At 54.1% G+C, this 24781-nt stretch overlaps 1 protein-coding gene across 4 annotated transcripts; it reads left to right on the top strand.

The window, feature by feature from the left end:
• The first annotated feature begins 2 nt into the window (after nt 1-2).
• Nucleotides 3-24781, top strand: INPP5K (inositol polyphosphate-5-phosphatase K). Of its 4 annotated transcripts, none has more exons than XM_074388341.1 (12): nt 711-845; nt 3698-3805; nt 4114-4222; nt 8579-8695; nt 9009-9184; nt 9716-9827; nt 10803-10912; nt 20786-20972; nt 22074-22211; nt 22428-22511; nt 22645-22749; nt 23908-24309. In XM_074388341.1, the coding sequence occupies exons 1-12, from the start codon at nt 802-804 to the stop codon at nt 24292-24294; spliced, it is 1677 nt and encodes a 558-aa protein (XP_074244442.1). In that variant the 5' UTR covers nt 711-801; the 3' UTR covers nt 24295-24309. The 4 variants fall into 4 exon arrangements, with proteins under 4 accessions (XP_074244441.1, XP_039331680.2, XP_074244442.1 ...); XM_039475747.2 differs by having other exon boundaries at nt 22927-24105; XM_074388340.1 differs by lacking the exons at nt 3698-3805; nt 4114-4222 and having other exon boundaries at nt 3-845; nt 23908-24781.

Here is a 24781-nt window from a genome sequence, read left to right as displayed (position 1 = left end):
CCCGGCCTTCTCGTTTATTGATGGCTAATTTTCTAGGAGTCTAGGAATCCCCCAAACGTCCCACATGCAATGGTTAACCCCATCAGTTAGGAGGGCGAAAGCCGCCTGCAAGTGGAGGTGGAGAAGGGAAACGCTCCAGGAGCGGCATGGGCGCCAAGGGAATGGGAGATTACCCGCAGCTGAGGGGGCGGGGAGGCCGGGTTCCAGGCAGGACAGTGGCTAGGCTGCGTGTCCCCACCCCTGGTCCTCATTTGCTCCCTGGGTCTCTGGACGGCGGTGAGCCGGGGCGAAGACAGCGCAAGGACCGTACTCTCGGATCCCTCACGAGCTGGGAAGAGGCCGCGACGGCGGCGCGACAACTTCCGCCGGAAGACGGCCCCCGGCGCGGGGCACGCTGGGAGTCGCGGGAGTCGGGCGGCGGGCGGCGGGCGGCGGGCGGCGGGCGGCGGGCGGCGGGCTGGGCCGGGTCCAGTGGAGGGCGCGCACCAGGGCCGGCTGCGGTTGTGTGGCGTTGTACGCTGATGACGGGCCAGACACGCCTCCCTGACGTCCCCGAAGCCATCTTCGCTCAGCCTCTCGCAGCTTCGCGCTTGTGGGAGAGTCCCGCCTCCTCCCGCGAGCCGCACCACCCGGAGCCGGCGGTTCGCCCATGGCCTGTCTCTGACGGAAGCCGGGGCGGGCGGTCGGAGTCCGGAAGAAAAACAGTCCGCGACAGCTGGGCGCGTGAGACCGGCCGGCAGCAGGGCTGCTCTGGCCGCCAGACGCGAGCCTGCCAGACTACCGCGCGGGACGGCGGCTGCCATGAGCTCTCGGAAGCCGGCCGGGCCGAAAAGCAGGAGGCTCGGGTGAGGAGGCGCTGGCGGCGGGGCAGCCTGCTGGGGCGGATGGCGGCCGCCGACTCCCTCGGGCTGCGGGCTGCGGGCTGCGGGCTGCTGGTGGGCGCAGCCTGGGAGGCAAGGCTGCAGACCTCCATGACCGCCTTGGGTTCAGGGGCGCGCTCACATTCTTCCAGGCCTGTGCCGGGTGGGCTGTGTTGGGCCCGAGCCTCGCGCGCTCCCTAAGCCGAGGCCGCCAAGCTCGTTCCCACTGGGGCGCGATCGGGTGTTGCGGTTGCTTTCTGGAGAAGTCAGCTGTGTTGGGTTTGTGAGCTTAGAGACATAACAAGGCCGTCACCCTTCAGCTCTAGGTTAGGAATCTCGTTCCTACTTTCCTTTTTTCTTTTTTTTGAGATGGAGGTTTGCTCTGTCGCCCAGGCTGGAGTGCAGTGGCGCGATCTTGGCTCACCGCAACCTCCGCCTCCCGGGTTCGAGCGATTCTCCCGCCTCAGCCTCCCTAGTAGCTGGATTACAGGCGCGCGCCACCACACCCTCCTAATTTTGTGTTATTGGTAGAGACAGGGTTTCTCCACGTTGGTCAGGCTGGTCTCGAACTCCGGACCTCAGGTGATCCGCCCGCCCTAGCCTCCCAAAGTGCTGGGATTACAGGCATGAGCCACCACGCCCGGCGTTCCTACTTTTCATCAGCACATACATCATGAGTTCTGCCTGATTCCACGGTGATCCCCGGAAATCCACAATCAGATTGAGATAAGATCCTTTAGTGAAGTGACTTAGCCTAGTCTCTTGCCTGCTCTTTCACAGGGAACAGCGCTAATCGCCTGCTTAGTCTAAGTCACGATGCATGGATTTGCTGCTAATCGTCGGATCTGAGAGTGGGAACAAGAAATCTGGACTTGTGCTCTCCATCCACTTAGAGCAAGTCTGGGAAAATAAGTCTTTGAGCAAAATAAGTCTTTGTTCCTTAAGCCTCTGTCGGACAGCAGGGGGAGATCGTAGACAAATGAAGCACTTAATCTCAGGCCGAGTGCCTGGGAAGGTGGTTTCTGTATGGTGTTGTTTATGCTAATGGAGAGGGACAGGAAGTTGTTTTAAACTGGCCAAGAATTTCTTGAAGTGCTTTGGAGAACGTCGACCTCTAAGAGCAGGATCTGTTGGAGAAGAGATGTTTTGGCCTCATTTGCCCTTTTCTCCCAGTCCCCTGTTACCCCCCCTCCCCCCACTTCGGATCTCCAGCTGCTGCAGGTCCTCCTCCTCACCGTGGGCCTAGCACTCAGGCCAGCTGTTGCTGGTCTCTGCAGGGGCTGCAGCTCCTACCTGCTCTGTGCTCCGCACAGTCTGGCACTGCTTGTAGGGCTGCTGTCAGTATTCCGCTAAAGACATCTGCCGGCCTCTTCAGGTCTCCTTCCTCTGAGCCTCTGAGTGGGTCCAGTGTCATTGAGGCCCCTGATCACCTAGGAAGTCTCTTGCCTCCCCAAGACTTGTATGCTGAGGTTAAAATGTTATCCAAGTAATGACTTTTCCCGAGAGAGAGTACTCTTTTTTTATTTCTTCATGCAATACTACGACGTAGCCTAGAGTATAGACTCTTAAGACATATGCAGAGAAACCTGTTACTTAGAAACTTCTCCTTGGCCAGGCGTGATGGCTCAGGCCTGTAATCCCAACACTTTGAGAGGCTGAGGTGGGCAGATCACCTGAGGTCAGGAGTTTGAGACCAACCTGGCCAACATGGTGAAACCCCATCTCTACTAAAAATACAAAATGAGCCAAGTGTGGTGGCATACGCCTGTAATCTCACCTCCTTGGGAGGCTGAGGCAGGAGAATCGCTGGAACCCGGGAGGTGGAAGCTGCAGTGAACCCAGATCATGCCACTGAACTCCAGCCTGGGCAACAGAATGAGACTTCATCTAAACAAAAAAAGAAGCTTCTCCTTAGGCTCAGTGAAGTGCTTGGCAAAATTGGTTTGCTCCAGGGATTTGCTAGGGAGGAGAGAGGAAGGCAACATGGTGTTGTTATCTCTTTTATGTTTTAAATTCATCCGCCCTTGTGGTGCTGAGGCCTAGCACAAGGTAAAATCTGAGTCCCCAGGATCTTCCTGGTGGTCTTAGGAACACCTGGGGTGAGAAGTAGGATGGGAAATTGCTGACTGAGCCATAGATGATCAAAGTTGTGTGTGGGTGGCTGGAGGAGATGATGGAGTTAATCCATTCAGCCCCCTGACCTTCCCTTGCCTGACCTGGGAGTCTTGGGCACCCTTCGGCACCTCTGCTATGTCAGCAGCACCAGGGCTGCCAGCTGTTCACAGCTGTGCGCTTGCCTGGAGGAGCCAGTCCACGGTGTGGTTTCCTGCTTCAGTGGACAAAGGTGAGGACGGATAGCCGATTGTTCAGTATCCTCATTCCCTCCATCAGTACAGACACCTGCATTTCCCATCACAAGTGCGGAGGATTGTGGTGACCTGAGCAGGTCTAGACACCATCTGTGCACTATCTTTGTTGTTTTGTTTTGTTTTTTTGAGACAGAATCTCACTCTGTTGCCCAGGCTGGAGTGCAGTGGCATGATCTCAGCTCACTGCAACCTCTGCCTCCCAGGTTCAAGCAATTCTCCTGCCTCAGTCTCCACCGAGTAGCTGGGATTACAGGAGCCTGCCACCATACCCAACTAATTTTTGTATTTTTAGTAGAGACAGGGTGTCACCATGTTGGCCAGGTTGGTCTTGAACTCCTGACCTTGTGATCTGCCCGCCTCGGCCTCCTGAAGTGCTGGGATGACAGGCTTGAGCCACTGCGTCCGGCCCACCCAGTGACCTGTCTTACCTTCCTTCCTGCATGACTTCCCCCTGCATCCCTTCCACAGCATCCATGTGGTGACTTGGAATGTGGCCTCAGCAGCACCCCCTCTAGATCTCAGTGACCTGCTTCAGCTGAACAACCAGAACGCGAATCTTGACATGTATATCATTGGGTAGGTATCTGCAGGCTCCTTCACCCATCCCTGACCAGTCCCAAGTTTCCCCATGGGGAATGAAGCACTGTAGCCTGCCCTCCTGCACTCTGGAGGCTGAGGGCTGGGAGCCTTCAGTCTGCTTTGGGTCCATCCCATGTCTCTTGTCCTGGGTCAGCAACAACAAGGGGTGGGTGATCAGGCAGGAGATGGGGACCTCATGGTCATCACAACTCAGGGCTTGGAAGTCCGTGAAGACAGGATGAAATATCTGTGTCAGGGGAAGCACCCTGGAGGCCGGGGACAAGCCTCTGAGTTGGCATGATCAGTTTGCAGGAATTGAACTCTGGGATCATAAGCCTCCTTTCTGATGCTGCCTTTAATGACTCATGGAGCAGTTTCCTCATGGATACGCTTTCCCCTCTGGGCTTCGTCAAGGTAACTGGCAGTTCATGGGCAATTGAGAGCTGTGTTTTCCCCTTTCCACTGACCCCCATTTGTTGGTCTGATGTGTTCCTCTTACTCCTACTCAGCCTTTCCTGCTGTTTCCCATTTGTTTAAAGGGCTAAACCTCGATTACACCTGCATCCCTGGGGCTCCTGCCTGCCTTGTGCCTTTCTGAAGTAGCTAGAGCTGAGCTGAGTCTCCAGGGGTTAGGTTAACACCTGGATATTTTTCGGCTTGGAAAGATTCTGAGGAGAGGTGCAGCAGGGCTTGTCAACACCTCAGTGCTGGCCCCTGCCCCAGCCACCAGTCTTTCCTCAAATGCTCGTCCTGAAGCCTCTGAGTGTAATAATGATGGCTGTCATTTATCAGAAGCTTACTTGGTGTAAAACATCATAAGTAGCTCTTTATATATGTTCCTCTAAAACCTCAACAAGTCTGTTGAAATAGAGGTACTTTACAGACAGAGCCATGGCTCAGAAGTCACGTGGGCTATCTTGGATTTGGATCCAGGTCTTTCAGACTTCATGACCCGAGTTCTTCACTGCTAATACTTTGTTGCTGTGCTGGCGAACTCCAAGACTGACAGGTCTTGGCCAGGAGCAGTGGCTCTCACCAGTAATCCCTGCACTTTGGGAGGCTGAGGCGGGTGGATCACCTGAGGTTGGGAGTTTGAGTCAACCCTGGCCAACATAATGAAACCCCGCCTCTACTAAAAATACAAAACTTAGCCAGGTGTGGTGATGGGCACTTGTTATCTCAGCTGCTCAAAGAGGCTGAGACAGGAGAATTGCTTGAACCCAAGAGGCAGAGGTTGCAGTGAGCGGGGATCGCGCCGCTGTGCTCCAGCCTGGGTGACAAGTGCAAGACTCTCTCCAAAAAAAAAAAAAAAAAAAAAAAGCTGACAGGTCTAAACATGGCTAACGTGCTGGTGTCATACAGTATCCTCTGGTCATACGAAACGTGCATCTCAAATTCTGGGGCTCCAGAGGTTAGGAGAGGGGAGTCGGGTGTGGTGGATATATTCTGGGGCATCTGTAGCCCGCAGGAGAGTCCACAGGAAGGCTCTGGGCTGCTGGGTCTTACCCTGGGTTCTGCCCCGCACACCTGAGAGTGGAGACACACTCCCCTTTATAGCACCTGGTGTACAGCTGCTTAGAAATGCCAGAATTCCCTCTCCCACTTTCCTGGATGCCTCTTGTTCTTCAGAATGAACTCTGTCAGCCTCCTTTGCCTTAGAGTACTAGCGCAAGAGCTGTGTCTCCTTTGGAGGGGACAGAATGCGAAGTAAAGAATCCAAGGTTTAGAACTTCTGCTGAGGACAGAAAATGCCAGCCTGGGTCCTTGGTCCCCTCCAAATGAAACCCAGAGGCCTCCTTCTGTAGACACGGAGCTAGATCCTTCCAGAAGACAGAACTCCTTCTCTCACCAGCCACTCCCTTCCCAGGACTGCAGGCCTCCTTGCTTCTCGGCTGACTGGCAAGGGATTGGTAGGATGGAATTGAGCCAAGGAAATTAGTTCAGCTTGTGGCAGGGACATAGCCCTTTCTACCCATGTGGCCTACTGAGATTGGGAGGCCAGCCTGAGGGCCTGGCACCCAAAACAGGTGCCCTTTTTCCCCCAGCCAAGAATGTGGGTGGAGGGGTGAGCTCTGCTTAAGCCTTATCCACTGAGAAGGGCTGACCCCTAGGATGGCTCTGCAGCCCCCAGCCACCTCCTGCTAGTCCGTCCTCTGCTCCTCCTCCTCCATTTCCTCCAACTAGAACCTGCCCTGGAACTCTGCTACTTTTCCAGCAGCCCCACCCTTTCTCCCAGTCTGACTCTGTCCTGCCCCACTGCACCCTCCCCGCCCCATGTTCCTGCTGCTCCTCCACAAAGTGAGCAAGTGTCTTTGTGGTGGAACCCAGTGGCCTAAAGCTGCCTTGTGGGTGGGGATTAAGCCTAAAACTTTTCCTGAGTCTTTACAGTCCCATTACTTCAGTCCTGACCCTGGGAGTCAGCCCCTCACCGTCCAGCCCATCCTCCACTGCTGCTGTCATCCTGCTTGGGGGTGGGAGAGAGAAGACTGAGGTGGAGGGAGGCTTAAGGACACATCTGCAGCAACGCCTGCCCATCCGGAAGTTCTGATGCCTCTCTTGCCCGGTGCTGGGTTTGAGGTGCCCCTGTTTTGACTCCTCCACTGTGCTAGGGCTCGTGGCCTGCAGGATCAAGTTTCATAATTCCTGGAAGGCCCCAGTACACGCTCCCCACCCGGGGATTTCCTCCTTGGCCTCCACACTTCATTCTCCGGAAGCAGCTACTCGGATGCTGGGTGTAGACAGCCTGAACCTGAAAGGGGGTTACTGGCTGCGGCCCATTCCCACCCCACCTTTTGCAGTGGCAGATAGTAGGGCTCCTAGTCCATGATGTTCTACAGTACGGTAGCTCTACCAGTTCCTTAGCCTCCCAGAGTCTTAGTCCCTCCTCTGCAAAATGGGCGGTGCCTCCTTATGGGGTGGCATGAGGAGTAATGAGAGAGGAGGCACTTGAGCTAATTGCTCTCCACAGCCTGTGAGCATGTGTCCTTACTCATCGGCACTCCCTGGGTATTGCCTGTATGGACCTCCAGCTGCACACAGTCTATAGTTATGGGGTTTTGGGGGAACATTTTCTTAATTGTTTTTCACTGAGCTGTAATGTACACAGAAAAGTGTGCAGAAATTCAGTGTACACGTTGATGGATTTTTATATATACATATGTACCCATGTTACCATCAGCCACGTCTAGATAAAGAGCAGGTGGTGTGAGGTGGCTCACGCCTGTAATCCCAACACTTACTTTGGGATTACGGAAGCAGGCAGATTGTTTGAGCCTGGGAGTTCAAGACCACCTTGGGCAACATGGCAAGACCCTGTTTATACAAAGCAAACATATCAGGGCATGGTGGTGCACACCTGTGGTTCCAGCTACTCCGGAGGCTGAGGTGGGAGGATTGTTTGAGCCCAGGATGTCAAGGCTGCAGTGAGCCATGATTGCACCACTGCACTCCAGCCTGGTAGACAGGGTGAAATCCTGTCTCTAAATAAAAAGGGAGGGATAGGGGCAGAGGGTGGATAAAGAACATTTCCAGGGGGAAGGGAATAAAGAGCATTTCTGGAACCCTGGAAACCTCTCATATTCATTCACTTTTAAGAATGCAGGCCAGGCGCAGTGGCTCACGCCTGTAATCCCAGCACTTTGGGAGGCCGAGGTAGGTGCATCACCTGAGATCAGGAGTTCAAGACCAGCCTGGCCAACATGGTGAAACCCTGTCTCTACTAAAAATACAAAAATTAGCTGGACCTAGTAGCAGGCGCCTGTAATTCAAGCTACTTGGGAGGCTGAGACAGGAGAATCACCTGAACCCCAGATATTGCAGTGAGCCAAGATTGTGCCATTGTGCTCCAGCCTAGGTGACAGAGCAAGACTCCATCTCAAAAAAAAAAAAAAATGCTTGGCCGGGCGCGGTGGCTCAAGCCTGTAATCCCAGCACTTTGGGAGGCCGAGGCGGGTGGATCACGAGGTCAAGAGATCAAGACCATCCTGGTCAACATGGTGAAACCCCGTCTCTACTAAAAATACAAAAAATTAGCTGGGCATGGTGGCACGTGCCTGTAATCCCAGCTACTCAGCTACTCAGGAGGCTGAGGCAGGAGAATTGCCTGAACCCAGGAGGCAGAGGTTGCAGTGAGCCTAGGTCACGCCATTGCACTCCAGCAGCCTGGGCAACAAGAGCGAAACTCCGTCTCAGAAAAAAAAAAAAAAAAAAAGCTTAAACCAAAAATAATAGCTGTCAGATAATCCCCACAGCATCTATGAGAGATTCCTGCTTTATGAATGAGAAAATACACTGAGAAACTTCCTCAATGTCAAATACTAAGAATCGGCACCAGGGTTTGAACCGAGATCTAACTTCAAAGCTGGTACCCTTGGCCACTATCCTCTTACATTCACGTTCCTCTTTGAGGAGGTTGCAGCCTCAGAGTGCCCAGAGGATCTCAGGGTAGCATTGCAGAGAGGGGCCTAGACATCCCTGGGGCAAGGGCGCTCTTCTGAAGGCAGGGTGCCCTGGTAGCCTTCTCTTCTCTTCCCACCACCCCCAGACCTAGGAGCAGCATCTAAAACCTCAGTTTCCAGGGTGTATCATTTGGCAGCTCAGGAGAAGAATAAAAAGGCTTGAAACTCTGCAATTGAAACTGGGATATCGTAGACCCTGGGCAGGACGCTGCCTATAGCTGAGGGTTCTCTAGAGTCCCTAGCGCAGGGCTTGGAAGGGGTGCCCTTGGCCTGTTCGTTTTAATGAGTAACCTTCGCCCTCTGTCTCCTGCAGGTCTCCCACATGCGTATGCAGGGGATTCTCTTACTGGTCTTTGCCAAGTATCAGCATTTGCCCTATCTCCAGATTCTCTCTACTAAATCCACCCCCACCGGCCTGTTTGGGTACTGGGTAAGGACTGAGCTATTGTCCAAGTAGTGAGCTGGGAAGCGCTGGGAACTGTGGAGCTGGGCAAAAGAAAAAGGAGGGGGAAGGAATCTCGGTACTCTGTCCGGCCCAGTGCCCTGCATATCTGTTCTTGTGCCTCAGAGTGGCCTCTTGAGGCCCAGGCTAAGTGACCTGGGCTCTGTGCATGGAGAGATCACGTGGGAAGCTTTGTTTCTGTCCCTGGGAGACCCTGTGGGAGGTAAGACTGTCTCCCCTCAAGCCCAGGATGTGAAAAGAGGGGCGTGTCCAGCCACTCTTCTGTGTCCCTGTCTTCCAGGGGAACAAAGGAGGAGTCAACATCTGCCTGAAGCTTTATGGCTACTATGTCAGCATCATCAACTGCCACCTGCCTCCCCACATTTCCAACAATTACCAGCGGCTGGAGCACTTCGACTGGATCCTGGAGATGCAGACTTTTCAGGGACAAGATATCCCCAACATCCTGGACCATGAGTGAGCCTGGATCTGCACACTGTTACCCTGCCCTCTGCCCTGTGCTGACCCAAGCCAGCATCCTCTGCCCAGCAGTCAGTAGTCTGGCTCCCACCCTCTCCCTGCCCCTTCTCTCATGCCCCGTCTGCTGTCTGCCCTTGCTTTGCCTGCCTGGGGTCCCCTTCCTCCAGCCCCTCTGTCTTGCCTAGAAACCCTGAACACTTGGGAACAGACCAAGGACCTTGTGGTTCCTGAGGTCTCCAGGAGGGCTCCTCAGCCTTTCCTTGTGACCAGTTGAGAAAGGAAGGGCCACAGCTTGCTCTGTGTTTGCCAGAGCAGGCTCTTTGGCGGGTGTCTTCGGTTTGAATGGTGGTTTGGGAGCCATGAGCACAGTTCCAGCGGACCCATGTGTGCCTTGGCGTCTGGCGTCTCCCCTACCCCTCGGGCTTTCTCTGCCCTGGCAGCCCTCGGGTGGAGCGGGTCCAGCCACCTGGTGGTTTCCCTTCTCTGACCTCATCACAAATCCTCAGGCTGCCTTCCTTTTTTCTGAAGCCTCATTATCTGGTTTGGAGACATGAACTTTCGCATCGAGGACTTTGGGTTGCACTTTGTCCGGGAATCCATTAAAAATCGGCGCTACAGTGACCTTTGGGAGAAGGATCAGGTATCGAGTGAGGGAGGGCCCCAGGGGTAGTCTGAGCGCGCGGTGTTGCTAGATACCCTTGCCGCTCTTCTACACCCAGGTCTGCTGGGGGAGGGTGTCTAGCAGGACCTCACATCTGGGGGTGAGGCAGCCATGGCTGCCAGTGCCTGATCTTCACGTGAAAGAGCCAGGGTAACAGCTCCGGGTATGCTCTAGAATAGGGAGCCAGATGCAGGCATGAAATGAATTCTTTAAAAAAGAATAGGGAACGGGTGGATCACGAGGTCAAGAGATCGAGACCATCCTGGTCAACATGGTGAAACCCCGTCTCTACTAGAAATACAAAAAATTAGCTGGGCATGGTGGCGCGTGCCTGTAATCCCAGCTACTCAGGAGGCTGAGGCAGGCGAATTGCCTGAACCCAGGAGGCGGAGGTTGCGGTGAGCCGAGATCGTGCCATTGCACTCCAGCCTGGGTAACAAGAGCGAAAACTCCGTCTCTAAAAAAAAAAAAAAAAAAAAAAAAGAATAGGGAAGCAGAAGGGCTTTGCACCAGGCTTTTCGTGCCTTGGTTCGGCACATGCATCATCCCATCGTAGTCCTGTTGTCTTTCCCATCCCCAGCCATGTTGCCCTCTTGGAGGATGAGTTACCCCTTTGGAGGACCCTGGTTACCCCGGCTCCTCTCTGGTGCATGTCTGCTAGTGCCCTCCTCTAGAGATGGAGTTCAGAGTCTGGTCCCTCAGCCTAAGGACTGGGGAAATGGAGGCAGCTTCCTCCCCTGGGCCTTGGTAACATTTCTGAAAGGACCCACCTTCTTTCTGGTGGGGTCTGGTGGGGGTGGGCTGCTGAGTAGCCCCCAGGAGTGAGGAGGTGGAGGGGCAGTGCTTGACTCTTGCCCCATCTGTGATGGGATGTGCTCATTCCTTGAATGGAGTGTGGTGCTGGGCCATGGGCCCGAGACTGCTGGGAGACGGGGCCTGTGATTTTGTCTGCAGCTCAGCATTGCCAAGAAACATGACCCACTGCTCCGGGAGTTCCAGGAGGGCCGCCTGTTCTTCCCGCCCACCTACAAGTTTGATAGGAACTCCAGCAACTATGACACCAGGTGAGGAGAAAGTGGGGGCCAGAAGCTCTAGGAAGTCGGCTTACTGGATGGGAGCTGTCGCAGGATGGAATAGAAGCATTGGGGGGCAGAAAGAGGTCTAGCCATCCCCTTTTCAGAGTGCCGCCTCCTGTCCACTTCATGAGGCACTGACTGTGGGAACCGTCTCAGATGTCCTCAGAGAGCATGGGAGGAAAGCCAGTGCCAGCAAAGGCCGGAGAGATGTGGGGGGTGGTTACAGATGGAGCCAGAGTGGAGGGTGCAGCAGCTGCCTCCTGACCTAGGAGGGACTGCACTTCAGCTTCCGGAACCCTAGTTTCCACTTCCCAGGACCTTCTAAAACCCCAGACCCCACTTTCCAGGACCTTCTGGAACCCCAGCCCTCCACTTCCCAGGACCTTCTGAAGCCCCAGCCCCCACTTCCCAGGACCTTCTGGAACCCCAGGCCCCACTTCCCAGGACCTTCTGGTCCCCAGGTGGGGTAGAAAGCTTGGCCCAGCCAGTTTCTGGTGTTCAGTACCCCTGCCCCAGCCTGCGAGTGGGTCGGATACTATGTGAGAAGATGAAGCAGTCATAGAGAATTTCATCAGGGTCAATGCAGAGATCGCGAGTCTGGTAATTGGAAACACAGCTCTTTATGACTTCAATGTGTTTAGGCCTCGATTTTGTCATCTTTGAGATGTGGATGAGGCTGAGGATTGAAGGAGGACTTGTGTCCGCCTAGCCCGGTACCTGGCACCCAGTAAACACCGGCGGTAACTGCTGCTGTTACTCTTAGATCCATGTCTTCCCGCCATAGTTTTACTAAAAACCTTTCTAAGCAGCTGAGAAGGGGCCAAGCAACCACCAAAACCTGAGAAAGAAGCTCTGGCAACATGTCCCTGACCCAGTTCGGGGCAAGGACCCTACTCTCTTTGGAGAAAAGAGGCCTTGCATGTCATGAGGGTCTTCATTTCAGTGGAGCAGCTCCTTCCTTCCTCCTAGCCCGAGCGTCTCAGCAAGGGAGGCGGGGGGTGCTGGCAGGACAGCCCAGGCCTTTGGGATTTAGTCAGTGCAGAAACATCTCCACCGCCAGGCCAGGGCAGGAGGTAGAACTCAAGCTTGGTTCTGGAAGCGGCACCACAAAGCCAAAATAGCCTTGCCAAGGAAAGGGGGCAAGAGTGAGCCGATCCAGCTGCGTGCATCAAGACGGTGGGGTCACAACGAGGGCAGTCCCCAGAAGAGGAGGCAGGGTCACGGGCAGCAGGACCCGCCCCGGGCCGCAGGGCGGGCAGGAAAGGAGGTAGGAGGGCAGGCCATGGCAGGCTGGCTGGCCCTGATCCACAGCTGCAGCCATCCATTAGCAATGAGAGTCGTGATGGCAGCAGTAAGGACTTGTGAGGCTGTGGGTGTGGAGGTGTTCCTTGAAGCCAAGAGTTCAAGACCCGCCTGGGCAACATAGTTAGACATTATCTCTACAAAATATTTGAAAATTAGCTGTGTGTAGTGCGGTGTGCCTGTAGTCACAGCTACTCAGGAAAGCTGAGGCAGGAGGACCCAGGAGTTAAATGCTGCGATGAGCTGGGATTGACCCACTGCACTCTAGCCTGGGCACCCTGTCTGGGAAAAAAAAAAAAAAAAAAACTCTTTAAAAACTTGCCAGCATGGGCCGGGCGCGGTGGCTTAAGCCTGTAATCCCAGCACTTTGGGAGGCCGAGGCGGGTGGATCACGAGGTCGAGAGATCGAGACCATCCTGGTCAACATGGTGAAACCCCGTCTCTACTAAAAGTGCAAAAAATTAGCTGGGCATGGTGGCACGTGCCTGTAATCCCAGCTACTCAGGAGGCTGAGGCAGGACAATTGCCTGAGCCCAGGAGGCGGAGGTTGCGGTGAGCCGAGATCGCGCCATTGCACTCCAGCCTGGGTAACAAGGGCGAAACTCCGTCTCAAAAAAAAAAAAAAAAAAACTTGCCAGCATGAAGAGAGCTGTTGGCAGGCCCTGTAGCCAGGGGTCCCTTCCTCACAACCCTGTGACAGAGAGACCTCCAGGACACTGGAGCTTGTTGCAAAAGCTGGGTCTGGGCTGGAGTTGGCAGGGTCTGGCAGAATGGAGAGCTTAGAAGTGAGAGGACCCCCACCCCAGGTGGCTCAGCCAGTGCGTGGCAAGCTGCGGCTCAGCCCTGATTCTCTGGCTCTGTGGCCCACAGTGCCTTCCTCAAGCCTGTCGTACTTCAGGATTCATGGCCAGCCTTGCCAGCAACAGCAAGAAGATGGCACAGTGAGGAAGCCAGCCTCTGCTAGGGGAGGCACGCACCTATTTCTAAATAACAGCTCACTGTGACTGGCGCACAGGTGTATGCAGAGGCTCCACCTTGTCATTTCTCACCATGCTCTTAGGAGGCAGACAGTGTTATTATTGACTGTTAACAAATAAGGCCACTGAGTCCAAAGAATAGATAGTAAGGAATGATGGACTTCATAATCGAACACGGATTGGAACTCACATGTGTCTCTTACTCCTGACCCTCACTCCTTCCCTTCCTGTGTCTCTGGACTCCTGAGCCTCAGCCTCCTTCCCTTTCTGTGTCTCTAGACTCCTGAGCCTCAGTCTCCTTCCCTTCCTGTCTCAACTCCTGAGCCTTCAGCCTCCTTCCCTTCCTGTGTCTCTAGACTCCTAAGCCTTCAGTCTCCTTCCCTTTCTGTGTCTCTAGACTCCTGAGCCTCAGTCTCCTTCCCTTCCTGTCTCAACTCCTGAGCCTTCAGCCTCCTTCCCTTCCTGTGTCTCTAGACTCCTGAGCCTCAGTCTCCTTCCCTTCCTGTGTCTCTAGACTCCTGAGCCTTCAGTCTCCTTCCCTTCCTGTGTCTCTAGGCTCCTGAGCCTCAGCCTCCTTCCCTTCCTGTGTCTCTAGACTCCTAAGCCTTCAGTCTCCTTCCCTTCCTGTGTCTCTAGACTCCTGAGCCTCAGCCTCCTTCCCTTCCTGTGTCTCTAGACTCCTGAGCCTTCAGCCTCCTTCCCTTCCTGTGTCTCTAGACTCCTGAGCCTTCAGTCTCCTTCCCTTCCTGTGTCTCTAGACTCCTGAGCCTTTAGTCTCCTTCCCTTCCTGTGTCTCTAGACTCCTGAGCCTTCAGCCTCCTTCCCTTCCTGTGTCTCTAGACTTCTGAGCCTCAGTCTCCTTCCCTTCCTGTGACTTTAGTCTCATGAGCCTTCAATATTTCTTCCCTTTGGCAGAGCCCAGGAAATGAAAGGTTTGGGCAGGACCAGGGGGCATCATAACTGAACTATTCCTGGCAGGGGCCAGGGGCCAGAAGCAGCTGGGAGTTCCTGCAGTGAGCAGGGCCTGAGCCCACCTGGGGAACAGAGATAGTCCTTTCTAATGAAACTGACTTAATCCTTGCAAACCAGGTTGAGACATCACCTTTCCTAAGACGCCTCTCTGACCCCATCTCACTGAGGGTTCGTCTCCTGCCTGCGCTGCCCCAGCCGTGCACACGCCATGCTTCCAGTGTTGCTTTTAAGACACAGTGTGCGTTCTTCCTGTCCTGTGATTGCCCAGAGAGCAGAGACCATCTGATTTAGGGCCATCCCTGGCAGCAGCACAGTGCCTGGCATGTGTACCAAGCCTGGGAGTTAGTGGGTTTCCAGGACTCCATGCAGAAGGTTGGAGCAAACGTTCCTTAGGTGGTAGACAGTAAAGCTGGAGAAGCCTGTCAGACTTCCTGTCAAGGAGAGTACCTTGAATGAGGCAGCAGAGCTTGGCAGAAAGCAGAAGGGCAGGCTTTCCCATCAGTCAGTGCACTGACGAGAGGCACCTGGAGGGCCTGACCACAGAACCTGGCGGGTCCTGGCTTGATGAAGGGACTGGGTGTCAGTGTGCTGGGCCAGCCATTCCAGAATCCCCGAGCCAACATGTAATGAGAAATGAGGCAGCTCCTCATAGGGCAGGGCGGAAATCCTGCCCAAGTCCGGGATTACACTGGAGTTTTGTTACAGTTGCCTCTATGAGCCCAGAGAAACTTTTTTTTCTTTTTTTTCTTTTTTTTTTTTTTGAGACAGTTTCGCGCTTGTCACCAAGCTGGAATGCGGTGGCATGATCTTTGCTCACGTCAACGTCTGCATCCCGGGTTCAAGCGATTCTCAAGCGATTCTCTGCCTCAGCTTCCCAAGTAGCTGCAATTACAGGCATGTGCCACCATACCTGGCTAATTTTTTCTATTTTTAGTAGAGACGGGGCTTCACCACGTTCGCCAGGCTGGTCTTGAACTCCTGACCTCAGGTGATCCACCTGCCTTGGCCTTCCGAAGTGCTGGGATTACAGGCGTGAGCCACCATGCCCAGCCTTAGACAAACTTTTTTTTTTTTTGAGATGGAGTCTCCATCTGTTGCCCAGGCTGCAGTGCAGGGATGCGATCTCGGCTCACTGCAACCTCTGCCTACTGGCTTTAAGTGATTCTCCTGCGTCAGCCTCCTGAGTAGCTCGGACTACAGGTGTGTGCCACCACACCCAGCTAGTTTTTGTATTTTTAGTATAGTTGGAGTTTCACCGTATTGGTCAGGCTGGTCTAGAACCTGACCTCATGATCTGCCTCCCTCGGCCTCCCAAAGTGCTGGAATTACAGGTGTAAGTCCCTGTGCCTGGCCAGAACTACCCAATTTTTAGTTACTACTTTTATTAGAAATGGGTGCCCATGAAACATAGACCCTTCCCCCTACAAATATTTTTTTAGAGGCCAGGTGTGGTGGCTCACACCTCTAAACCCCAGCACTCTGAGAGGCAGAGGCAGGATGATAACTTGAGCCCAGGAGTTCAGGATCAGCCTAGGCAACATGGCAAAATCCCATCTCTATAAAAAATACAAAAGTTAGCTCGGCATGGTAGGGCACGCCCACAATCCCAGCTACTCAGGAGACTGAGGTGGGAGTATCGCTTGAGTCCAGGAAATTGAGGCTATAGTGAGCTGTAATCACACCACTGCACTCCAGCCTGGGCAACAGTGAGACCCTGTCTAAAAATAATAGCCAGGCGTGCTGTGTACCCCTGACGTCCCAGCTGCTCGGGAGGCTTGAGGCAGGAGGGTCATTTGAGCCCAGGAGTTGAAGAGTACTGCAGTGACCTATGATCACAACACTGCACTCCAGCCTGGGTGGCAGCGAGACCCTGTCTCTAAAGGACAAGGTAGAGCGGAGGGAACTTGGTGAATGTGTGCACACTCGCTTTGATTGTTTCTTGGGTTTTGTTCAACAAGCCAAATAACAAGGACCGTGTCCGTCCTATTTCTCACATTCCCAGCTGTGGGGCGTGTGGAATCGCTAAATCAATCTTGGTTGAAAGAATGAGTAATACAGGTGCCCAGTGATCAGCCTGGCTGTGGCAAGGAAAAGGAAAAGGTGGTGGGGGTGGGGGCAGGCGGAGAGGTCCTGAGGAGGAAGAAGAGACAGACTGTGGTCAGGACCTGGGAGAATCCTTCAGTGACAGCAGGTATGGGCTCCAGTCCATCACAGGGAAGCTGGGGAGGGAGAGTGCTTTGGAGGGAAGGTGCAGTAATGTAGTTCATCACTGGGTTTTAAGCATTCTAGGCATCGGTGTCCACGGCAGATTCAGGGGTGCGGCATCTGTAGTCTCTGGGATGGGAACAGCACATTCCAGTGCCCTCGGAGCACTCCTTAGAAGAGTGGAACGTTGGGAACAAACCAAGGAGCCAGCAAGCAGTCCACGGTTGGGTCAGTTACCACTTCCCGACCACTCCCTGACGCTCTTTAATTTCCTTATTGCTCTTTGAAGTAAGTACTGTTATCACCCCATCTTAACAGTTGAAGAAACTGAGACTTAGAGAGATGAAGTCATTTGCCCAGGGCCATACAGCTCTTAATGAACAGGACAGAGCCTTCCCCAGCTGGCCTCCAGTTCTAAAGTCTGAGTTCACCACCGTGGCCATTCTCCACCATTTCTGGAATACTTACTCTATTGCTGTTAAAGGGACAACAGTACACTGGGAAAGTTACTTAAAATAGCAGTTGAGCCGGGCGCGGTGGCTCAAGCCTGTAATCCCAGCACTTTGGGAGGCTGAGGCGGGTGGATCACGAGGTCAAGAGATCGAGACCATCCTTGGTCAACATGATGAAACGCCGTCTCTACTAAAAATACAAAAAATTAGCTGGGCATGGTGGCACGTGCCTGTAATCCCAGCTACTCAGGAGGCTGAGGCAGGAGAATTGCCTGAACCCAGGAGGCGGAGGTTGTGGTGAGCCGAGATCGCGCCATCGCACTCCAGCCTGGGTAACAAGAGCGAAACTCCGTCTCAAAAAAAAAAAAAAAAATATATATAGCAGTTGAGGCCAGGCGCAGTGGCTCATGCCTGTAATCCTAGTACTTTGGGAGGCCCAGGCGGGCAGATTACGAGGTCAAGAGATGGAGACCATCCTGGCCAACAGGTTGAAACTCTTGTCTCTACTAAAAATACCAAAAATAACTCGGCATGGTGGCGCGTTCCTGCAGTCCCAGCTTCTTGGGAGGCTGAGGCAGAAGGATCACTTGAGGCAGAGGATGCAGTGAGCCAAGATTGCACCGTTGCCCTCCAGCCTGGCTACAGAACGAGACTGTCTCAAAAACCAAAAAAACCAGTAAGATAGCCGTTGAGCAGGCTGGGTGCTCACGCCTGTAATCCCAGTACTTTGGGAGGCTGAGGCGGGTGGCTCACAAAGTCAAGAGTTTGAGACCAGCCTGGGCAACATGGTGAAACCCCCTCTCTATTAAAGATACAAAGAATAGCTGGGCATGCTATCAGGTGCTTGTAATCCCAGCTACTCAGGAGGCTGAGGCAGGAGAGTCGCTTGAACCCAGGAGGTAGAGGTTGCAGTGAGCCAAGTTTTTGCCACTGCATTCCAGCCTGGGCAAGAGAGTGAGACTGCCTCAAAAAAAAAAAAAAAAGCATTTATTTGAAGGCCTGGTACAGTGGCTCACACCTGTAATCCCAGCACTTCAGGAGGCCGAGGCAGGCAGATCACCTGAGGTCGGGAGTTCAAGACCAGCCTGACCAACATGGAGAAACCCCGTCTCTACTAGAAATACAAAAATAAAATTAGCTGGGTATGGTGGCACATGCCTGTAATCCCAGCTACTTGAGAGGCTGATGTAGGAGAATCGCTTGAACCCAGAAGGTGGAGATTGTGGTAAGCTGAGATGGCGCCATTACACTCCAGCCTGGGCAACAAGAACAAAACTCCATTGCAAAAAAAAAAAGTTGAATAGGTTGGGTGCGGTGGTTTATGCTTGTGATCCTCAGCACTTTGGGAGGCTGAGGTGGGCAGATCACAAGTTCAGGAGTTTGAGCCTGGCCAGAATGGTGAAACCCCGTCTCTACTAAAAATACAAAAATTAGCCTGGCATGGTGGTGCATGCCTGTAGTCCCAGGTAACTGGGAGGCTGAGGCAGGAGAATTCACTTGAACTTGGGAGGCGGGGGTTGCAGTGAGCTGAGATTGCCCCACTGTACTCCAGCCTGGGCAACAGAGTGAGACTTCATCTCAAAAATATATATATATTAATAACAGTTGAATAAAGGAGACAGAAAGTTTCCAATTGATGAGTATATTCAGCTGTAAACATGAAGATGAGATGGGCATTTTTGAGAGAGAGCTTGAGTGTGGAATTTTAGAAAGTGCCTGGTCATGGAGCACCTGTGTTCCAGGATCTGCCGTAATGCTAAGGACACACAGGAGACCCCGAGAGCCAAGTCCTTGCCTTCAGAGTTCCCGCACCAGGTGATGTGCTGAGTAGGAAGCAGGAAACTGCAATATAATCGGGTAATACTATATAAAATGCTTTGGAAGCAAATAAGGTCCAGGCTGGCTTTGACAGAGGCCTCTCCCTGGTGAAGGAGGGTGTTCCAGGCAGCAAAAACTGCAAGAGCAAAGGTCCAGAGGCTTGAGAGAGGCACCAAGGTGGAGTGGGTCTGGGGAAGTGGTGTGAGATGAAGGGTGGGGGTGGTCAGACTCCTGAGCCCCTTGAAAGCCCTATTTGGGGACTTAAACTTAATTCTGGAGGCAATGAAGACTCCTTAAAGGTTTTTAAACAGCACTCTGGCACATGCCTGTGGTCCCGGCTGGTCAGGAGGCCGAGGTGGGAGAATTGCTTGAAGCCGAGGCATTTGAAGCTACAGTGAGTTACGACTGTGCTACTGCACTCAGCCTGGCCAACAGAGCAAGACCCTGTCAATCCGTCAATTAATAGATAGGATTCAACAGAGCGAGACCCTGCTGGTTGATAGCTAGCTAGCTAGATATTCCAGGCCCTGTCAAATGATAGACAAGATAGTGTGTGACATCCTGTCTAGATTGATTGATTGATCCCATCAGGCTTTATTACTCTGGGTTCATTCAAGAAAGGGAATTGTCCACCAAGGGAAGGAAACCCAGAAATAGCAGCTGTCCTGCTTCCCCGATCACACATGCACCCCAACTCCAAGGCAGGACTTAGCTGGTAGTCCAGGAGGGCAGGGCCTGAGGACCAAGCTGGCCTTAGAAACTGCTCCAATAGCCGGGCGCGGTGGCTCAAGCCTGTAATCCCAGCACTTCAGGAGGCCGAGGCGGGTGGATCATGAGGTCAAGAGATCAAGACCGTCCTGGTCAACATGGTGAAACCCCGTCTCTACTAAAAATACAAAAAATTAGCTGGGCATGGTGGCGCATGCCTGTAATCCCAGCTACTCAGGAGGCTGAGGCAGGAGAATTGCCTGAACCCAGGAGGCGGAGGTTGCAGTGAGCCGAGATAGCGCCATTGCACTCCAGCCTGGGTAACAAGAGTGAAACTCTGCCTCAAAAAAAAAGAAACTGCTCCAATAGTTGCTTGGGAAGGCTGGGTTACAGGTCAGAGACTAGTCTTTGGTCAACTTCAGTTACCTGAAGGAGGAAAGCATTTTGTCTCCAAGGGCTGTAAGACCTCTTTCACACCCCTTAGGGAAGCTGGCTGGTGAAGAGCAGGTGGGAGGTCTCATGAACTGAGAGCAAATCATGATGGCCGGCGTGCACAGGGAGCTCACTTTGCATTTTATGTATTTGATCTCATGGCGTCATACCACCCCTGTGCGGGCAGCTCCTACTCTTCCCTCCACTTGCAGGCAAGGAAGCTGAGGCCTGAGGTGTTCATCAGTGGGAGGAGTACATGCCCTGCAGTCATGCTGGCTGGCTCTGAATCCCGGCGCCACCACTTTGTAGCTTGCGACTTTGGGAAAGGTGCTTCTCTTCAAAGCTAAGCCTCAGTTTCCCCACCTGTAACGAGAGCATGCTATAGCTAGGCACAGTGGCCCAGGCCTTATAATCCCCACACTTTGGGAGGCTGAGATGGGAAGATCATTTGAGGCCCGCAGTTCAAGACAGGCATGGTGTCATGCACCTGTAGTCCCAGCTACATCTCTAAGCATTTTCTAAATGCTTCTTTGCCTTTCCTGAGGTAGACTGCTAGTAAGCAGGGCAGCCAGTCAAGCTCAGGTCGGTCAGCTTCAGAATCCCAAACCTCAGCTGCTTTGATCCACTGTCGCTTTTGCTCAAGAAAGAAGCAAAGCTTTGAAATTGAGTATTTCTGAGTCACAATTTGATCCATAAAAATATGAGCTAGACAGAGGGTTCTGGCGAAGCCTGATGAGGGCCAGCACCCCTTTGGTTCCGTTGGGCACCTCCCTGCCTGCTGCCACGCTCCCTCCAGCTTTGGCCCAGGGCTCTGTGGCTGCTACTAGATGCCGGAGTTAGGGACTCCAGCAAGCTCCTGTGGGCTCATTACTGCTTTTTTTTTTTTTTAGTTGCATTTTAGGTTTTGGGGTACATGTGAAGAACATGCAAGATTGTTGCATCATTTCTGCTCTTACGCCCTCCCATTCTTCCTCTTCATCCCCCCACCCCCGCAGTGAGAAGAAACGCAAGCCCGCATGGACAGACCGCATCCTGTGGCGGCTGAAGCGGCAGCCCCAGGCTGGCCCCCACACCCCCGGACTGCCAGCCCCAGACTTCTCCCTGTCTCAGAGGAGCTATGGCAGCTACATGATGTACACCATCAGTGACCATAAGCCTGTCGCAGGCACTTTCGACTTGGAGGTGAACTTCGGGGCTGCCTGATACTTGCCAGAGGAATCGCTGTGCTGGGCCCCATCCCCAGCCCTCCATCCCTGCATTCTAATGTCAGCCAGTCCCCCAGGGAGGCCTGTGGAGGCCATGATTGCCTTTCCTCCAGGTCAGATATCCCAGCTCTTCTTAGGAGCCGTTGATGGCTCTGTCAAAAACGTGTTCAAACCCTTTGTGAAAAGGTTTCCGTTTCCTTTGGGTATTCTCCCTTGGGGCTAATGAGTTCCATTAGGCTTATTACCCACTGTGGGAAGTAGGCCTTCTTTTATTTGTCCTGAATCTATCTGGATCAAGTTGCAAAGGGTGCTCCCTCCATCCCTGCGTCAGTGCTGGCCTCCTTCAGGCTGCTGCTGTCGCCCTGCCTTCACATTTTCATACTGGCTTACTGGCTTTACACACACACACACACACACACACAAAACAGGGTCTCGTTCTGTCACCCAGGTTGGAGTGCAGTGGTGCCATCACAGCTCACTGCAGCCTGGACCTCCTGGGCTCAAGTCACTGATCCTTCCACCTCAGCCTCCCTAGGAGCAAGGACTACAGGTGCATGCCACCATACCTAAGTTTTGTATTTCTTACAGACGCAGGGTTTCGCCATGTTGCCCAGGCTAGTCTTGAACTCCTGGGCTCAAGTGATCCTCCTACCTTGGCCTCCCAAAATGTTGGGATTATGGGTGTGAGCCACCGTGCCCAGCCTGTGTTAGTTTCTGTCTTGTGTTCCTGCTCGTTCACAGCTGTTTTCACCAGAGCATCCCCCAGGTGGGGCTTTGGGTCAGATACTCTAGCGGCCTGAGAGCAGCTGCCTGCCACTTCCTTAAGCCTCTCAACCGCGCCTCTGCTCTCCCCAGTTCCTACCCCTCAGCGCTGGGCTCTGTGACTCCCTGATAGGCCCAGCCACCCTGGTGACTGGTGTTTGGCCAGCCAAGGTCAGTTGGAGCAGCCCATCGGAGTTCTGTGCCCACCCCTCTGGGTGCCCCACCCTCCCCGCTGTGTTGGAAGGGCAGGGAAGAACACTTGGCCTCTGAGGAGGGAATGCTGCTGCGAACTGAGCCCTTCCACCCCTATGTCTAGCTGAAGCCGTTGCTGTCTGCTCCACCGATCGTTCTGATGCCAGAGGACCTGTGGACCCTGGAGAACGACCTGATGGTCAGCTACTCCTCAACCTCAGACTTCCCCAGGAGCCCGTGGGACTGGATCGGACTGTACAAGGTGAGGTTCATCCCTCCCGAAGGCTCCTGGGAGCTGGGTAGACTGAGAAACCCACCCTTGTCCATCCCAGGGGTTCTTCTGCATGGAAGGGCAGTGAAGGGCTGCGGGGAAGCATCTGGTACAACTGCCGGCCCCAGCAGTGAGACAGTCCCTCCTTAGGACTTGCCTTAGGTCCCATGTACTCCCTGACCACTGATCACATGACTCCCCCCACAGGTGGGGCTGCGTGACATTCATGACTACGTGTCCTACATCTGGGTCGGGGACAACGAGGTCTCCTTCAGCGACAACCTGAACCAGGTATGTCACCGCAGGCGGGCTGGCCTCAGCACTCCTGTGTCATGGGAGGAACAGAGCTGGATAGTTTGTCACTCAGAGCTGGGTGGCGCCCAGAGCCTGGAGCTGACCACAGTCCCATCCATCCTCCCTCCAGGTTTACATTGACATCAGCAATATCCCTGCAACGGAAGAAGAGTTTCTCCTCTGTTACTATAGCAACAACCTGCGTTCTGTGGCAGGGATAAGCAGACCCTTCCAGGTAAGGGATGTTGGGAAGGGCAGGGGAGGGGAGGGGCTTGAGCCCATCGTTGGTTCCCTGAGGCCCAGGCCTGGGACCCAGACTGCACCTGAGGAGCCACTTCAGTGGGAGAATGGGCTGATGGGAAGCAGAAGGAAGACCCACTCTCCCACTTCTGCCACCTGCTTTATCTCACAGATCCCGCTTTTCTCCCTGAGGGAGGACCCACTGGGTGAAGCACAGCCACAGATCTGACCAGGTGGGAGTGGATCCCAGGTGGAGGCCAGAGCTGGTAGCTAGCTCTGCCTTGCCACTGCAGGAGGGCTGGGGGCCCAGCCTGGCCCCCAAAGAGACAGCCAAGTGTCGCCCACCTCCTCCTCCCAGTGAGCTCTGGCCAGGCTCCTTTGCTCTCTCCACTACTGATCTCTAGAATTAGCCACTTAAATACAGGTTTTTATTGCTGAGATGTGAGTGAGACCAGCTAGTTGACCACAGTGTAGACCTGGGAACAGTTCTGATCTCATTTCTGGATTCCTACTCCCTTTGCTAGTCCGGCCTAAGTAGTCCTGCCAGGCACATGCCCCATTTGGCACAGGTCTGCATTCTTGTCATGTTATCCTGGGCCTCGGGCTATCTGGGAGGGGGATGCTCACATTTGTACAGGCTGCATAGACTGGCGACAGCAGTGCTGGATTCCATGAGTCCTGTCCCCAGGAGGAGTGAACAGAGGGTCTGGGATTCCTGCTTTCAGCAAAAGGGGGCTGATGAGGGCCCTTCGGCCAGCAGTGTTCCTCCCTACCCACCACATGGAGTCTCACCTAGGGACTTCCAGAGCCCGAACAGAGAGAACTGGGAAGGATCCAGGTTCAATTCTGCTGGTAGCTTGAGTCCCGTGCTTCCAGCCTACCCTCTGAGGAAGGAAGGGGTGACCAGGAGCTGTGGCCACAGATTTTTCCTGGGTCGTGCTTGTCAGGTCAAGTGCATCTGCCTCACCCTTGTCAAGAGTCACTGACGACAGTCCTCCCCTGGACCCCCCAGGACCTCGAAGTGGGGGCAGGCAGAAGGGAGGGCCAGCTCAAGACGTGTGGGAGGGTCTGGCCCTGGGGGTCTGCAGAGAGCATTCTCGAGGGGCTTTGTTCCCACCTCCACCACTTGCCTCCTGCCGTGGTCTCTCGGCAGCCCTCTTACGGAGAAGATGCCTCTGGGAGCCTGCGAGTGCCCGTCCTGCCGTCCCGTATCCCGAGGCTGGGGCCCACTGCACTTGCTCTGTGCTACAAGCCGTGTGTATCCAGAACTATCCCCTGGCTTCTCGCAGGCCATGGCTGGCTGTTTTGTGACTGTTACACTGTGCAGGGGGAATTAGAAGCGTGGCTTTTACACTTGTGTGTGACTCATGATTGGGGGGTTGGGGCTCATGGCTGGACTCCAGGGACAGGGCCCTGTGGACCCAAGCTAGGCTTGTGTCTAAGATTTGCAGAGGCCACTACGATGTGGCTAGGATGGGGCTCTAGCATGGGGAGCACTGGGGTCCTGGCCCTGGTGGGGCTTGCCGCCCCTGCCAAGTAGAGGAACTCCTGGTTCATCACCCCTGACCCGCTGCTGCTCATGCCCCAGTCATGAGCCTTCTTCCTGGTTTCCAGTCCAAACTGTTAACCATCTCTTTCTGCCCCACTTCTCCCCAGACCCTTGCTGAGTCTTCCCCCACAGTGACCTGTCCCTGCCACCCACACACACTCAGGGACCTCCAGAGCCGTCACTGGCCCACCTGTTACTCTTGCACATACAGCTGTCGTGAGTGTCGCCACATAGCACCCTTCATCTGGCAGATGGGAAAGCCAGAGCTGACGGGGGTGGATCTCCTCACAGTTACAAGCTCCTGTGGTTTCCTGCAGGACCAGAAACACAGGTATGGGCCTGAGCCCACCACAGAGGGGCCTCAGTATCTGTGAAGTACAGGTGATGCACCTGTTGGCAAGGTTACTTCAGGAGAGCAGCTGCGGAAAGCATATCATACTATACCCGCCTCCCCATTCGGTCAGTGCCACCCCAGCCT

The sequence above is a fragment of the Saimiri boliviensis genome, chromosome 17 (assembly GCF_048565385.1).
Source record: "Saimiri boliviensis isolate mSaiBol1 chromosome 17, mSaiBol1.pri, whole genome shotgun sequence".
Classification (NCBI taxonomy): Eukaryota; Metazoa; Chordata; class Mammalia; order Primates; family Cebidae; genus Saimiri; species Saimiri boliviensis.
This window is presented reverse-complemented; position numbering and strand designations above follow the sequence as displayed.

What these genes read in the sequence shown, in the direction of transcription:
- INPP5K (XM_074388340.1), top strand. Translation starts at nt 147, where the DNA reads ATGGGCGCCAAGGGAATGGGAGATTACCCGCAGCTGAGGGGGCGGGGA. An exon ending in TCCAGCAACTATGACACCAG is followed by an intron (nt 10,913 to 20,785) that starts GTGAGGAGAAAG and finishes CCACCCCCGCAG; the next exon opens with TGAGAAGAAACGCAAGCCCG. An exon ending in TCAGCGACAACCTGAACCAG is followed by an intron (nt 22,512 to 22,644) that starts GTATGTCACCGC and finishes TCCTCCCTCCAG; the next exon opens with GTTTACATTGACATCAGCAA.